Genomic DNA, 17,981 nt, shown 5'->3' with positions numbered 1-17,981 from the left:
GACCCCCTCCTGTACATATACGTCGGCAGTTTGAAGATGGGTATCTCGGTAACAGCAGCAGCTGCTGCCATAACCGAGGTATCCATCTTTAGATTCACTGCGAGATCACCGTTATCAGCGGCGGGAGAAGTGCCACCCCCGCCGCTCTCCCGCGCCCTCTGCCGCTTATCGGAGCCGTCGGCAGCGGCGAAGGCGATCGGGACCTGTCCGTGGCCGGGTATGGAGAAGAGTGAGAGGAAGATGGCCCCCACCCATCTCCATACTATAGCAGGGCGGAAGCCACGTCAAATCGTCACTTCCACCCATACGTCTTAAAGGCACATTTTTCTGTTGTCATTTTTTTAAATGACAATTTTTTTTTTTTTAATTTAAGTCAAAATATGAGATCTGAAGACTTTTTGACCCCAGATCTCATATTTAAGAGGACCTGTCATGCTTTTTTTTCTATTACAAGGGATGTTTACATTCCTTGTAATAGGAATAAAAGTGACCCATTTTTTTTTTTAAAAAAACAGTGAAAAAATAAATAAAATCAAGTAAAATAAATAATAATAAAAAAAATTATTTAAAGTGCCCCGTCCCGACGAGCTCGCGCGCAGAAGCGAACACATATGTGAGTAGCGCCCGCATATGAAAATGGTGGTCAAACCACACATGTGAGGTATCACGGCAATCGTTAGAGTGAGAGCAATAATTCTAGCCCTAGACCTCCTTTGTAACTCAAAACATGTAACCGGTAGAATTTTTATTTTTAATTTTTTTATGGAGATTTTTAAGGGTAAAAGTTTCACGCCACTCCAAGAGCGGGCGCAATTTTGAAGCGTGACATGTTGGGTATTAATTTATTCAGCATAACATTATCTTTCACAATATATAAAAAAAATTTGGCTAACTTTACTGTTGTCTTATTTTTTTATTCAAAAAAGTGAATTTTTTTTCCAAAAAAAGTGCGCTTGTAAGACCGCTGCGCAAATACGGTGTGACAAAAAGTATTGCAACGACCACCATTTTATTCTCTAGGGTGTTAGGAAAAAAATGTATAATGTTTGGGGGTTCTAAGTAAATTTCTAGCAAACAAACTTGTTTTTAACTTGTAAACACCGAGCCTGAAAAAGAGGCCTGGTCTTTAAGTGGTTAACAATGGAGTGGGATACCGCCAAGATGAGCCAGAAGGGGGGCAGACCACAGAGGCAGCTGAGATGTCAGATACGAAGGGTGATATCAGAAGTGGGCGGGTACCCAACGCCTTTCAGAGGCTCTGCCTCCTTTGCCCTTGAACAGCAACCTTAAAATGATTGAGTGTCTTTTATCAATCAAAGTAGCTCTAAACCACACCTCCAAAATAATTTCATTACCTGGACAAACTACTTACTCCACCAGCTTTTCACTGAAGTAATTAGTCTAAGGATTCACTTATTTTCCTTCCGCACTGTGAATGTCTTCAATAAAAACATGAAAAATTAAAATTGTTTGTTATCAGATTAACCACATCGTATTTGTCTATTGTTGTGACTTAGATGAGGAATAGATCACATTTTATGGCAAATTTCTGCAGAAAACCGGGTGTGCTTCTTCTTGCCACTGTGCAGTATACACTATATTACCAAATGCATTTACACGCACATAAATTTTAATGGCATCCCAGTCTTAGTCCATAGGGTTCAATATTGAGTTGGCCCACCCTTTGCAGCTATAACAGCTTCAACTCTTCTGGGAAGGCTGTCCACAAGGTTTAGGAGTGTGTCTATGGGAATGCTTGACCATCCTGCCAGAAGTGTATTTGTGAGGTCAGGCACTGATGTTGGAGAGAAGGCCTGGCCCACAGCCTCTACTCTAATTCATCCCAAAGGTGTTCTATCGGGTTGAGGTCAGGACTCTGTGCAGGCCAGTCAAGTTCCTCCACCCCAAACTCGCTCTTCCATTTCTTTATGGACCTTGCTTGTGCACTGGTGCACAATCATGTTGGAACAGAAAGGGCCAACCACAAACTTTTCCCACAAAGGTGGAAGCTTGAAATTGTCCAACGTGTCTTGGTATGCTGATGTCTTATGAGTTCCTTTCACTGCTATGAAGGGGCCAAGCCCAACCCCTGAAAAACAACCCCACACCATAATCTCCCCTCCACCAAATGATTTGGACCAGTGCACAAAGCAAGGTCCATAAAAACATGGATGAGTGAGTTTGGAGTGTAAAAACTTGACTGGCCTGCACAGAGTCCTGACCTCAACCAGACAGAACACCTTTGAGATGAAATAGAGCACAGACTGCGAACCAGCCCTTCTTGTCCAAAATCAGTGCCTGACCTCACAAATGCGCTTCTGGAAGAATGGTCAAACATTCCCATAGACACCCTCCTAAACCTTGTGAACAGCCTTCCCAGAAGAATTGAAGCTGTTATAGATGCAAAGGGTGGGCCAACTCAATATTGAACCCTACGGACTAAGACTGGGATACCATAAAAGTTCATGTGTGTGTAAAGGCTGGCGTCCCAATACTTTTAGTAATATAGTAATATATCTATCTGCTCCCCATTCCGACCTGCAACCACTATGTCTGTAGTTAGTTTTCCAGCACTAACTTCCTTTGTGGCTCTGAGATGTTATGTGATCAAATAAAATGTGTCATCCCCTTGAGTGAGATCAGCACCATTCTAAACCATAATTTAAAGCTACTCTACTGATTCCTAAGCAATTCTGTCACCTCCCTGCATCAGCAAGATATACTCACATATCTAGCACTTACTTGCTGGGTCAGCTCTGATTTTGGATCTTATCTAGGTGGATAAACTCTCTGTCCCCTCTGCAGGGTAGTGTACGGTCACGTGAGGGAGGTCACATGCTCCCCCATACCTGGAATCCCTGCTCCATTACAGCAGGAGAGTGAGGGCCTGGATTAACTAGGATAGAGTGAGTGAGCACTGAAAGATGGTTGTGTCTTGCTGGGGGGGTCTATCAGGGGGTACTGTCACTCTGTCCAGCAAATGACAATGTAACTTTAATCATGTGACTTCTGCTGAAGTGGAAGATTAAGGCTGGGTTCACATCACAGCACAGAGCGGCTCACAGCAGGAGTCCGGTGTGTCTCCATTCACCTTTTCAGGTGCAATTTCAGCCTGAGTTTTTGGCTGAATTCAGACCTAAAACGGACCACAAGACTTACAGGACTTCTGTGCTGTTCGCATCGGAGATGTGTGAACCTGCTCCATAGAGAGCCAGTCACAATCTCCTGAAATGCAAAATGAATGCGGACGATTCGCAATAGTGTGAACCCAGCCTTAAGCTCCCTATTACAATCACTCACCTTTAATTCCAAGCTCCTTATCAAATTTTCTGAAGAGTATTTGGGCATTATCCATATAACGTCTTATGAATATTTCAAGAAACTTCTGGTCAAAAAAAGTCAAGTTTGCTTTTGCCCAGCTTTGCTTGAATTCAAATATTTGTGTATCATTGTACATTGCCCCTATCTCAATGTCTTCCATTTCCAGGGAGGCCCAGGCATTCCGTATTTGTTCATTTGAGAAATAGATGTTCTGCATGCATGTCATTCTGACAGAGCCTGGGAAAAGAAAAAGAAGCTCTCATGATGTACAGTATATCTCATATGAAGAAAACTTAACATAAAAAATGCCAGTACTATAAAATATCTAACAAGAATCACTCAGAACAAACTTACCTTGGATTTTGACGTTTGAGTGTACTTGATAATACAAGAAGGAGGGGGGGAGAGAGAGAGAGAGAGAGAGAGAGGGGGGGGGAGAGAGGGAAAGAGAGAGAGAGGGGGGAGATGGAGAGAGAGCGGGGGCAAGAAAGAGAGGGGAGAGGGAGAGAAGTGAGAGAGAGGGGGGAGAGAGAGAGAGAGAGAGAAGATATGGAAAGAGAGAGGGGGTGAGAGAGAGAGAGGAGAGGGAGAAGTGAGGGAGGGAGGAGAGAGAGAGGAGGGAGAGAGAGAGGAGAGAGAGTGAGAGAGAGAGGGGGAGAGGAGAGAGAGGGGTGAGGGAGAGAGAGAGAGAAGGAAGAGAGAAGTGAAAGAGAGAGAGAGCCCAACAGAAATATTCCATCTGGAATTCTGCAAGCACCTCCTCCAAGTCCATCGGAGCACCTCCAACAGTGCTTGCCGGTCTGAGTTGGGCAGATTTCCCTTACTTCTCGCAGTACAGAAGAGGGCGCTATCATACTGGGACCACCTACAAAACAGCAGTCCCAACTCATACCACCATAAAGCCTTACTGAACAGTAAAGACCAGTCCAAGCCGTGTGGCCTGCAACATTTCCTTAACACCTTGTCTATCCCAAACTCTCAACAATGCGGCCTGACAAAATCTCAAATAAAAAACATAATCAATGACTCCAAAGAAAAACATGTTGGAGAATGGAGAAATGAGCCAACAAACTCCAAAAAACTAACTGACCTACAAGCCCAGGGAGAGTAGACTGTGCCAGCAATGTGACCAGGGGGTCCTGGAGGATGAGGACCACTTCTTGCTACACTGCCTAAAGTACTCATCAGTGAGGGACACTCACTTCCAGAGATTCTCCACTCTCATCCCAGACTTCAATTCTATAGAAGAGAAGAGAAACTCCAATATCTACTGGGAGAAGAGGAGCCAACGGTAAAAATTGCTGCCCAATATGTGACAGCGTGTCACCGACTGAGAGGGACATGAAAGACTGAAGACTTAAAAATCCTTTACATAGGAGGGGCAGGAGGCGGAGCCTAGCGGAGCAGACATGCATTGTTAGAGTTCCACACTGCTGAGGAGAGAAGAGAAGGACAAAGCGGAGCCTGCAGGCTCAAAAGGTATCCATTTGAACCTTTTTGCCCCAGGGAACAAACTGTGAAAGTTTGGGCAGGAAATATGGTACTGGGAGGAAACCGTGGCAGAAATAAAAATCACCTCACAAAGAGCTCACAGGCACTCACTGCAGCTGAAGCAGCTCCAGTCACCTCACAAGATACAGCATCAGGGCGCTCTCACAGACAGAAAATGTCACAGCAAGACTCTCCATTTGAGTCAGATACAGAACAAATCCTCTCACAAACTTCTCCACAAGCCTCCTCAGCATCCCCAGTAATATTATTACAATTTGAAAAGATGCTTCATAAGGCTTTAAAACAAACCTCAGACCAAATAACAAAAAGCCTAACCAAAGAAATAAGAGAGCTGGGAAACCGCACCGCAGCCTTAGAAATAAAAATGGATGAAATTGAAATTACAACCCAAGAAAATATAACAGAATTGGAACAATTAAAAAAAGAGAATTTAATACTTCAAACTAAGCTCGAAGATTACGAAAATAGAGCCAGACGTTCAAACTTACGCATAAGGGGAATACCTGAAACTGTGACAGACCTGCAATCTACTATTACTGCTCTATTACAAGAACTAAAGCCAGATATCCCTATTGAATGTTTAGAACTGGACAGAGTACACAGAGCCCTCACAGCCAAAAAGAAAGATGGACCCCCACGTGATATAATCACAAAATTTCATTATTACAGAACGAAAGAACAAATACTAATTGCTGCAAGAGAAAAAAAGGAACTTAATTTTCAAGGACACAATTATCAAATTTTTGCTGACCTATCCCAACTTTCTATTACCAAGGTACAATTTACAGAAGCAGATCAGCAGATGAACTACAACAAACCCTTTTAAAATTAAATCTGACAGAACCCACAAGCAGCAACACTCCCACATGCAGAAGAATGGCATCATCTTCACCTTCAGGCAGCACCCAGAAAATTTCAGAACAAAATGGGAATCATCATTCTCACAAAAGAGGCCGTTATGCCACATCATCCATGGACCAAGAAGATTCAATGGACTGACATCCTAATTCCTGATATCTCTTCATTTATTATACTAAGAGATGGTTCTCTATAAAAAACCTGTATTTATAACTGAATGTAACTGCATTCTGATAGTCACACACTGTGTGGGATCATGTTACATTCCAGTTATATTTCTTATTACTTCTGATTCATATAGCCTTAGAATATATAAGTGAAATAAAGAAATTCTTGTTCAGTTATATATTATCAGGTAATAACAATAGATGTATTACTTTTTAGGACAAATATGTTCAATAATCCAGAAGTAATGGAAGCTTTTTCTTTCTTTTCTTAAAACAAATATATTATTACCTAACTAGTTCCTAGAATTATGTTTTTGTTTATTCTAATCTGAAGCAATACAACCTCAATTTTATGAGTTAACATATCTAAACAGTTACGTATGAATAAAATATGTTATTGTTTACTCTAAAAGGGTTAAAATCCCAAAATAATTCAAACTATCTTCATCAATACCAAAGTTATTAACAGTACCTTTCTAACTGAATTATTTAGCCTAGGGCAAGACTAACCATATACAACCACCCTGGAATAAATAATTTCAACAAAAACTATATTCTGCACTCCAATTAATGAAACATCATTTTGATGTCTTTTGACATAGCACTTCTCTCCTGTAAGCGGAAGATCCGTGTACCCCCATTCGCCCTCCTCATTCTCCCAACCATATTATGTGGGAGTGTGACGAAGGCACTTATTCCCCTGAGAGAGATATTTATTCTCTTTCACGGGTAAATTGTGATTACTTGCAAAAAATAATTTATACAATGTATCATCTAATCTCATATGTTTTTTGTTTACTCTTTACTCCAGAATTCACTGGTTTCTTTTCTATCTATTCATCTCTTCAGTCCACACAGGTTGATCTGCGCAGTCAGCTCTGCATAACAAAAAGTAAGTCAAAACTATTTGATCTATTGCCATGGCACCACTGAATATACTTTCCCTGAATGTTCAGGGAATAAATATCCCTCAAAAAAGGACCAAAGCCTTCCGTACTTTCCATAACAAGAAGGCTCACATAGTATGCCTCCAAGAAAAACACTTCACCAAAGATTCTACTCCAAAATATATTTCTCCTTTTTATCAACAAATTTACACGGCTTCTGCCTGTACCAAGCAAAGGGGAACTCTAATTGCATTTCACCGATCCACACCATTCACCTTATCATCAGAAATTAAAGACCCAGAAGGTAGATACCTGATACTCATGGGTCATATAATGGATACAGCAATCACGGTGATTTCCTACTACGCTCCTAACAAACAACCTACACCATTCCTCTCACATATATTACAAGTGATTAATACACACAAAATAGGAACAGTGATAATGTGTGGGGATTCGAACCAGGTCCTCCTCCCATTTCTAGATAAATCACCTTTTACACCATCCAAAATAAACTCTAGATTACCTTTTTCTCAACTTCTTTCCAAATACAATCTGGTAGATTCATGGAGAGAAAGTAACCCAATGAAAAAGAAATTCACTTATTTCTCGCACCCTCATCAAACCTTCACCAGAATAGATCATATTTTTCTAACAATAGGAATGATACCAGAAATTATTGCATCAGATATAATTCCGATTCCGTGGTCTGACCATAATGCAGTATACACTACTATAGCCTCAGCCATACCAAAAGCGCATGACCCAACGTGGTACTTACCGGACATAATGCTCAAACACCCACTACATCAGATGGCCATTGAACAAGCTTTAAAGGAATATATATCAATTAATAATACAACAGACATCTCCCCAATAACACTGTGGGAAGCTCATAAGCCTGTCTTGCGTGGTACAATACAAAGACAAATGGCACTATTTAAACGGGAACGCAAAAATCTAGCAAAAAAACTAGAACTCAATTTTAATGCAGCCTACATATCATTTCAAGATAATCCATCTCAGAGTACAAAATCTCATCTGGAAAAATCTAGATTGGAATACGATCTATTTCTCACTGAGTCAGTTGATAAATCCCTCAAACGCTCCAAACACAATTTCTACATGAATACAAACAAACCAGGTACATATTTGGCTCGGGCATTAAATTCAACTAACAAATCTTTCAAACCAATACGTTTGAAATTATCAAAAAATGTTTACACTTGTAATCCAGTTAAAATAGTCCATAAATTTCACTCACATCTCGCAACTTTATACAAGACAAACAATGAATTTAATCCTACAGAGGCTGAATCCTTCTTCTCAAAAATAACCTTACCTGAGTTATCTCAGAATCAAAAAAGCAGTTTGGATGAGCCTATAACTATAGATGAAGTTGCTAACGCCATAAAAGACCTAAAACTTAACAAAAGACCAGGCCCAGACGGCTACTCGGCTTTATACTATAAAACCTTCTCAGAAATACTCTCTCCCATTCTCACTGAAACTTTTAACAAACTTCTAGATGGACATTCTTTTCGGCAAGAAACACTAATGGCAATTGTTTGTATGATCCCAAAACCCCTTTCTGATGATACTTCCTGTGTGAATTATCGGCCTATCTCTCTGTTAAACCTCGATATTAAATTATTAGCAAAAATAATAGCAAAACGCCTCAATAGCATTATAGGAAAATTAATACATAGAGATCAAGTAGGCTTCATGCCAAATAGACAGGCAGGCGATAATATACGCAGGGCAGTGTTATTGGCACATATTGCTAAAAAACGGAAAATCCCTTTATGTTTTCTATCTCTCGATATTAAGAGGGCATTTGACACAGTATCCTGGCAATATATGCAATATTCATTACAAAAATGGGGTTTTGGACCCCACTTTTTAACATGGATCAAAGCATTATATAATAAACCCAAAGCCTATATAAAATATGCTGGATACAAATCTGAAGCCTTTAATATCGAAAGAGGTACCCGACAGGGTTGCCCATTATCTCCCTTATTATTTGCCCTTATACTCGAACCCATGGCCCAATACATCAGAACAAACCAAACTATAACTGGCATTGAAGTAGGAGGTATTACACACAAATTATGTATATTTGCAGACGATATATTACTTTTTCTATCATCACCACAGGTCTCTGGTCCTAACTTAATACCAGCTCTTGATGGGTTTGCAGCCCTATCCGGCCTTATGATTAATCCTAAGAAATGCCTAGTGCTTAATATTTCACTCACAAACATGGAATTGATCCCGGCTAGGGCTGCACTCCCATTCACATGGGCAGAAAAATCAATCCCATATCTTGGAATTCATTTAACAGCATCTCATTCTGACTTATTCTCAACCAATTATCCTCCTGTATTAAGACAGATCACAAATCTAATAAAACAATGGTCGCAACTTCCTTTATCCTGGATAGGGAAGATTAATGCAATCAAAATGACTATTCTACCCAAATTGCTTTATCTATTCAGAGTCCTCCCTATTCCAATTCCTTCCTATTTTTTGAGAATAGTACAAAAAAGAGCAACTTCGTTTATATGGGGCTCTTCTAAACCACGTATACCTATACACACACTACATCTTCCCAAAAATAAAGGAGGCCTGGGATACCCTAATTTTACTAACTACTACAGAGCAGCACATTTGGCCAGTCTGTCCAAATACCATGCAAAACAGGAAATCCCATTATGGGTATTTATAGAGGCTTCAGAAAATGACCCTCTATCAATATCAAATTTATTATGGCTTGATCCTAAAGACCGCTTTAAAATTCATAATCCCATAACTAAACACTTCTTATCTCTCTGGGATAAACTAAAAACCAAATATCAGTTACAATCTCCACACAATCCTCTCCTTTCTTTTATCAGAAATCCGGCCTTTTATCCGGCATGGATCTACCCAAATTCTTTTAAAGCTTGGACAACATCAGGCATTCAGACACTAAATGACTTCATAGCATCTAAATCATTCCTTTCATTCCCATCGCTTAGAGAAAAATATGATCTACCAAACTCTGAGATATTTAGATATCTCCAAATCAAAAATTTCTATACACCATTCCTAAAGGGGGATACACCATTATCCCAATTATCCATTTTCGAATCAATCTGTACAAAAGATCCATTTGCTAAAGGTACAATTTCATCACTTTATAATCAATTATATGGAGTAGCAAATCTTAATAGACCCTCTTACATTCAGAGGTGGGAGGAGGACCTGGGACGAACTTTAGAAGACACGGACTGGTCTAACATATGGCTCACATCTAAGTCATCTTCACCCAACATCTTAGCACTGGAGACAAATTATAAAGTCCTAACTCGCTGGTACCTTGTACCCGCTAGAGTGGCAAAATATTCACCTAATACCTCAGCTCTTTGTTTTCGAGGATGCCCAGAAATAGGCACATATTTACACATATGGTGGACGTGCCCAGTAATCCAAACCTTCTGGAAGGAAGTCTTCGTGATTGCATCTAAAATATTTAAAAAAATAATACAACCAGATCCATATTTAACTTTACTTAATCTAAAACCGGAATGGTTAACACTCTCTCAATTCAAACTTATGATCCAACTAATAACGGCTGCAAAACAAACAGTGACCAAGGCATGGAAATCTCCTACATTGGAACTAGCAGAAACAATTCATAGAATGAATAATACAATGTCCCATGCTAAGATGGTAGCCATCAATCAAAATCAAATTCCAAAATTTGAAAAACTTTGGCATCCTTGAATAAAACAACAGTTCCTGTCAAACTTCAATGACTCTGTCCTGTTGCCATGGTAACAGATTAAATGACTTACAGAGAAACCCATTCTAAGGCTTCAAAGAGAACTAAAAAGAATAATAAACTGACGAGCGGGACAACCTTGTGGACCATACCTCTACCTTTCAACCCTTTTTCTTCTTTCTCTTTCCTTTTCTCCACCTTACGATTAAAGCTCATTATCAGAATTTATTTGACCTATATACACTCTACTTGTAAACAATATGTATAGTAGGTATAAATCATTTAAATACCTACAAAAGTAACTAAGGAAATGATATATATCTTTAATTTAGGTTTACGTGAACCCAATGTTTAATATTTGAAATTTCATGATATTTACCTATATAAACCCTACTGTAAAACAATGAGCTTACTTTATAGATCCTTGTAAACTTACTTTATGTATCTTTATAACATTGTATACTCAATAAACTTCTTTTGACAAGGAAAAATCCTTTACATAGACTTATGCCCATTCCCCTCTATATTACACCCCCCTTCTTTTTCTTACAGAAACTCAACTGCTTTGGCAATGCTAACATGTATGTGGTCCTGCCAATAAAGCTTAATTGAATTGAATTGAATTGAGAGGGGGGGGAGAGAGAGGGAGAGAGAGAGGAACCCTGACAGAGTGTTAGGTGAGGAGAGCCGATCAGTGGTATCTCCTCGCAGGGGAGACCTGTATGGATAATCAGTGCCCTGATGATCAGTGCAGTCCCAGCAGTTCCCAGGAGAGACACCAATCAGTGCCCATCAGTGACGCCAATCAGTGTTGCATTTCAGTGCCCATCAGTGCCATCTATCAGTGCCCATTAGTGCCACCTATCAGTGCTCATCAGTGCCGCATATCAGCAGGGCAGGAGGGATGGTTTCCCTGGGCGCAATGGTTTACTGTAGGGATGGGGGCAATGGGGACAGAGGCAGTGATTTTAACAAGTGATTGACTGCTGGGTGTAGGATCCCCAAAGCTTGCACATCTTGAAAGGTGGGGCACAGTTTGGCATCCTTGCCTTGGGCGCTGGATGACCTTGTCCCAGCACTGCATATCAGTGCCACCTATCAGTGTGGCATATTAGTGACTCCTCAGTGCCACCTAATCAGTGTCCTTCAGTGCTGCCTCATCAGTGCCGCCTCTTCAGTGCCCATCAGTGCAACCTATCAGTGCCGCCTCATCAGTGCATATCAGTGAAGGAGAAAAATAATTTATTTACAACATTTTCTGACAGTAACTATGAAAAACTTTTTTTTTTTTTGGTCTTTTTTTGTTTTTTTAGCAAACAATTAAAAAAACAGCGGTGATTAAATACCACCAAAATAAATTTTGTGAAATTTATCAAAAATATTTGTGAAAAAATGATCAAAATTTAATCTGGGTACAGCGTTGCATGAAAAAAATTGGCCTGGGCAGGAAGGGGGTGAAAGTGCCCAATATTGAGGTGATAAAGAATGTATTCAGCTCTTTTTTAAAACAATCTACTGAGCTGGCCAAAACTAGTTTTTAGGGAGTCCTCCACATTTTCACAGCTTTTACTCTTATTCCACGTACACACGATCGGAATTTTGGTCGGAAAAAGATATGATGGCTTTTCCGACGGGATTCCACTCAAGCTTGCCTTGCATACACACGGTCACACAAAAGTTCACTGAACTTTCGACCGTCAAGAACGCTGTGACGTACAACACTACGATCAGCCGATAAAATGAAGTTCAATGCTTCTGAACATGCGTCGAATTGTTTCCGAGCACGCGTAGGAATTTTGCACGGCGGAATTGCTACAGACAATCGCATTTTCGGATAGGAACTTTTTCCGACTGAAAAATTGAGAACATGCTCTCAATCTTTTGCTGGCTGGAATTCGGCCAGCAAAAGTCCGATGGAGCATACACACGGTCGCATTTTCTGACCAAAAGCTCTCATCGGTCTTTTGCTGGCCGAATTTCCGATCGTGTGTATGTGGTATAAGAAGACCTTTCTGTATGTAAAGGTTACATCTTTCTTCCTCCAAACGTATAGTGCGACCCCCTTGTCCTCTGTTATGGCCTGAAAATAAATAACTTTTCACCAAGTATATGGACCATCTATATATACAGTATCTCACAAAAGTGAGAACACCCCTCACATTTTTGTAAATATTTTATTCTATCTTTTCATGTGACAACACTGAAGAAATTACACTTTGCTAGAATGTAAAGTAGTGAGTGTACAGCTTGTATAATGCCCCGTACGCACAATAGGATTTTCCAACGGAAAATGTTCGATGGGAGCTTGTTGTCGGAAATTCCGACCATGTGTAGGCTCCATCAGACATTTTCCATCGGAATTTCCGACACACAAAATTTTAGATCTGGATTTCAAATTTTCCGACAACAAAATCCATTCTCGTAAATTCCGATCGTGTGTACACAATTCCGATGCACAAAGTTCCACGCATGCTCGGAATCAAGCAGAAGAGCCGCACTGGCTATTGAACTTCATTTTTCTCAGCTCGTTGTACATGTTGTACGTCACCGCGTTCTTGACGTTCAGAATTTCCAACAAGATTTGTGTGACCATGTGCGTGCAAGACAAGTTTGAGCCAACATCCGTCGGAAAAAAAATTTTTGGAAAATCCTATCGTGTGTACAGGGCATTACAGTGTAAATTTGCTGTCCCTTCAAAATAGCTCAACACACAGCCATTAATGTCTAAACCGCTGGCAACAAAAGCGTCCTATCCAGAGGTTGTCTTTAGATGTATGAGTGCTGCCAGTATTGCTGCAGAGGTTGAAGGGGTGGGAGATCAGCCTGTCAGTGCTCAGACCATACGCCGCACACTGCATCAAATTGGTCTGCATGTCTGTCTCCCAGAAGGAAGCCTCTTCTAAAGATGATGCACAAGAAAGCATGGGCAAACAGTTTGCTGAAGACAAGCAGACTTAGGGCATGCATTACTGGAACCATATCCTGTGATCTGATGAGACCAAGATAAACGTATTTGGTTCAGATGGTGTCAAGCGTGTGTGGCGCCAACCAGTTGAGGAGTACAGAGACAAGTGTGTCTTGCCTACAGTCAAGCATATTGGTGGAAGTGTCATGGTCTGGGGCTGCATGAGTGCTGCCAGCACTGGGGAGCTACAGTTCATTGAGGGAACCATGAATGCCAACATGTACTGTGACATACTGAAGCAGAGCATGATCCCCTCCCTTCGGAGACTGGGCCGCAGGGCAGTATTCCAACATAACGACCCCAAACACACCTCCAAGGGGACCACTGCCTTGCTAAAGAAGCTGAGGGTAAAAGTGATGGACTGGCCAAGCATGTCTCCAGACCTAAACCCTATTGAGCATCTATGGGGCATCCTGAAACAGAAGGTGGAGGAGTGCAAGGTCTCTAACATCCACCAGCTCCGTGATGTTGTCACGGAGTAGTGGAAGAGGACTCCAGTGACGACCTGTGAAGCTCTGGGGAACTCCATGCCCAAAAGGGTTAAGACCGTGTTGGAAAATAATGGTGGCCACACAAAATATTGACACTCTAGGCCCAATTTGGACATTTTCACTTTCACTTTTGTTGCCAGCGGTTTAGACAATAATGGCTGTGTGTTGAGTTATTTTGAGGGGACAGTAAATTTACACTGTTATACAAGCTGTACACTACTTTACATTGTAGCAAAGTGTCCTTTCTTCTGTGTTGTCACATGAAAAAATATAATAAAATATTTACAAAAATGGAAAGGGTGTACTCACTTTTGTGAGATACTGTATATATATATATATATATATATATATATATATATATATATATTGTAGCAGAATGTCCCAGAGAGAGCCAGGAAAAGTCCTGTTCAGGGTATTATACGTCTCCCAGGCTCCTTTCGTACACATTCAGGAATCTCTGATCCATGATCCAGTTCAGGTCTTGGTCCTCTTCCCCAGGCTAATTTAAGCTCACCTGAGCTGACAGCCTTTGTTCTCTGCCTGGGAAACACAGACAACGCTGGTCTGTGAGAGTAAAAAGGTTGTGAAAAGCTGTTAAGCAGTTTATGCGGAAACTGACAAGTGGTAGATTTGCTCAGCCTAGTAGTTAGGACCTGCATAATGGTGTCCTTTTATGAAACTGAGATCAGCGGCGATCCCGAGTCTCACCGCTGATCTCAGCGCTTTACCAGTTTATGAAACTGAGATAATCAGCGGAGAACATGTTCTCCAATGATCATCGCAGCACAGTGAGAATTCACAGAAACGGCCAGTTTATGAAGGTGCGATCTCCACACCTCACTGGCGATCTGTGACAGAATTCTCACTTTCTGATTCACCATTTCAGAAGTGGAGAATCAGAGTGAGAAGCCTGAAACTGGCTGATATTCTGGAGAAAGAAAGAAGTCTTTTGACTTCTTTCTTTCACCAAACAGTCAGAGCACACCTTCCCCACCATTACACACCCCAAAACCAGCAGGATAGGAATTTATAGTGTATATATATATATATATATATATATATATATATATATATATGTATATATATGTATATATATATATATATATATATATATATATATATATAAATATACATATATATATATATATATATATATATATATATATATATATATATATATATATATATATATATATATATATATATATATATGTATATATATATATATATATAGATAGATACATATATATATATATATATATATATATATATATATGTATCTATATATAGATACATATATATATATATATATATTTTTTTTTAGATGTTCACGTCTCTGGCTGGGTTCACACTTGTGCGATGCGTGAACCAGCGTGATTCCTGTGCGGGTTTTCACATCGCACCTACATTGACATCTGCGCACCACTGCGGGTGTCAATGTAAAGTTAATGACACCCCCAGATCATTTCACAGATCGCAGTGCGAACTATGTAATGGTGCAGGAATCGGATCGCATGGGTGTTCACACCCATGCGATCCGATTCCAGTGCGGACCAAATAAAGGGTCCTGTACCATTTTGGTGCAAATGCAATATGATTTAGGGCCAGTTCCCACTGCTGCGGTGTCCGAGATCGGATGTGATTCGCACCGCAGTGCAAAATCACATCCGATCTCTGTGCGATGCGATTTCAGCCATACAGATAGTATTGCTAAATTTGCATTGCCCTCAGACCAAACTCTTACAGGACCCTTTTTTTGGTCCACAGCAGAATCGGATTGCATGGGTGTTCACACCCATGCGATTCGATTACTGTCCGAGTTTGCAGATCGCACTGCGATATGCGAACTGATTTGGGGGTGTTAACTTTTAGGCCCAGTTCACACTTGTGCGATGCCGGACATCGCACAGGCATCGCTTGTCATTCGCAGCACACTGCCATTCACATTACATGCGATGTCTGTGCGGTGCGATATCAGCTGTACAGATAGTATGGCTGATATCGCACCGCATTCGGTGCAAACACGCACAGGACCCTTTTTTCTGTTCGGACCAGAATCGGATCGCATGTGTGTTCACACAGATGCGATCCGATTCATGTCCGAACTGTCAGTTCGCAGTGCGATATGCAAGCTGATCTGGGGGTGTCCTTAACAATGTATTGACACTCCCCAGCGATTCGCATATGGAAGTGTGAACTGACATGCGAGTCGGTGCGATGCGGGAACCCGCAGTGGATTCGCAGTGTTCTCGCATCGCACCAGTTTATCAATTTTTATGTTTATCTATAATGAAATATATTTTATTTTAATGTATTAATAAATATTTATACTTGTATACTTTATTAAAATTATTTTTTTAATGATTATAAATGTATTTTGCATTTATATGAATGGTGTATAGCTGCATTACATATGTGCATTACATTCATTTACTATACACCATTCACATTTAAATAGGAACATGTATGATCTTTAAATATTGATAAAAACAATGTTTTTTTTATAATTAGGTTAATGTATATTGTGTAGGGGGAATTTATCTTTATTATTTTATTAATATGTTGGGGAATAATGTGTGCTGATTTGTGTTACACTTTGTATTTTATGGTTCCTCATACTGTAATCCCGCTATATCACACGAGATTATAGTGAGAGGAGCCATTCTCAGGAGTTCCCGGCGTTTGTAGATCGCTCCTCAACTCAACATGAGAAGCGATCTACACACTTTCATAAACAGGCACTCAGAGGAGAGCGATCTCCTCTGAGAATGCCTGAGAACTGAAAAGCGGTATTTTACCGCACTTTCATAAAAGGACACCACAGTATAGTTAGAGCCGAGACACGGCTGGTTTTTGTTTGGCTATTTTGTTCTGTTTGTTTGTTTTTTTAACACTGTACAGCACCTCTGAAGACTTGTAAATATCACCATTAACCACTTCACTGTTTGTCACTACTTCACCTGTTCTGGTATCTGTGCCTGAAAACCTGCTTATCCCAGGAAGCTTTTGTACCTGCTACCTGTCCCCCAGGTTACATATGGTGGAGGCTGCACCCAGCAGTAGTAAGTTACTATTTAAAAGGCCAGTACCTAAAGTGACTAAACATGGAGGAAATCCTCAAACAAATGGTGTTATCCAACGCTGCACAACAGCCAACTAATGCTATTATACAGGAGCAATCGCAGAGGCTGTTTGAACAGCTAGCCACTGAGGCAAAAGCGGATAGGAAAACCTTGACTAAGGTTGCGGAGACGCTAGCACAGCATAGTTACCAACATTGTAATAAAAATTTCTGGGACACTTTTATGACTGTAGGCAGAGTTGTATTATAATTAGGGGGCGCGGCATGTGTTTGCAGGCGTGGCATAGGGAAAAACAAATAGAACAGATACTCCAAACACCTGGTGTTAGCGCTTTAATCATCCCGTCACCATGGTTGTTATGGTGTCAGGATGATTGAAGTGCGTTATTTCTATTATTACATTGTAATATAAAATGAAATCCTTCAACTCACCATAATGCTGAATCAGTGGGATCCCTGAGCGTGTCACCTGCCACGTCGCCTGCCACCAGCAGAGTCCGTCCTTGCATCAGGAGCCCCCAACAGAGTCCGTCCTTGCATCAAGTACCCCCAGCAGAATCAGTCCTTACACCAGTGTTCCCAGCCTCAGTCCTTACATCAGTGTCCCAGGCAAAGCCATAGTTACCCCCCCTACACCCTCCCCCTGTACATAGTTACCCCTCTCCCCCTAGTTACCCCCTGTACATAGTTACCCCCCTGTGCATAGTTACCCTCCCTGTACATAGTTAACCCCCCACCTGTACATAGTTAACCCCCCTCCTGTACATAGTTAACCCCCCTCCTGTACATAGTTAACCCCCCTCCTGTACATAGTTAACCCCCCTCCTGTATATAGTTAACCCCCCTCCTGTATATAGTTAACTCCCCCCACCTGTATATAGTTAACCCCCCTCCTGTATATAGTTAACCCCCCCTCCTGTAAATAGTTA

The 17,981-nt window shown here is 40.7% G+C and overlaps 1 protein-coding gene across 1 annotated transcript in view; it reads right to left on the bottom strand.

Annotated features, from left to right (window-relative positions):
• Positions 1 to 17,981, bottom strand: part of LOC141107547 (T-cell surface glycoprotein CD1b1-like) — a 188,612-nt gene that overhangs the window by 120,337 nt on the left and 50,294 nt on the right. The window contains exon 2 of the mRNA XM_073598361.1: positions 3,301 to 3,558. Within this exon, the coding sequence (XP_073454462.1) occupies positions 3,301 to 3,558 (258 nt within the window). The remainder of the gene's footprint in view (positions 1 to 3,300; positions 3,559 to 17,981) is intronic.

Source organism: Aquarana catesbeiana, linkage group LG09, assembly GCF_042186555.1.
Source record: "Aquarana catesbeiana isolate 2022-GZ linkage group LG09, ASM4218655v1, whole genome shotgun sequence".
NCBI classification, from domain to species: domain Eukaryota; kingdom Metazoa; phylum Chordata; class Amphibia; order Anura; family Ranidae; genus Aquarana; species Aquarana catesbeiana.
The sequence above is the reverse complement of the archived record's forward strand: the minus strand, read 5'-3'. Positions and strand labels throughout refer to the sequence as shown.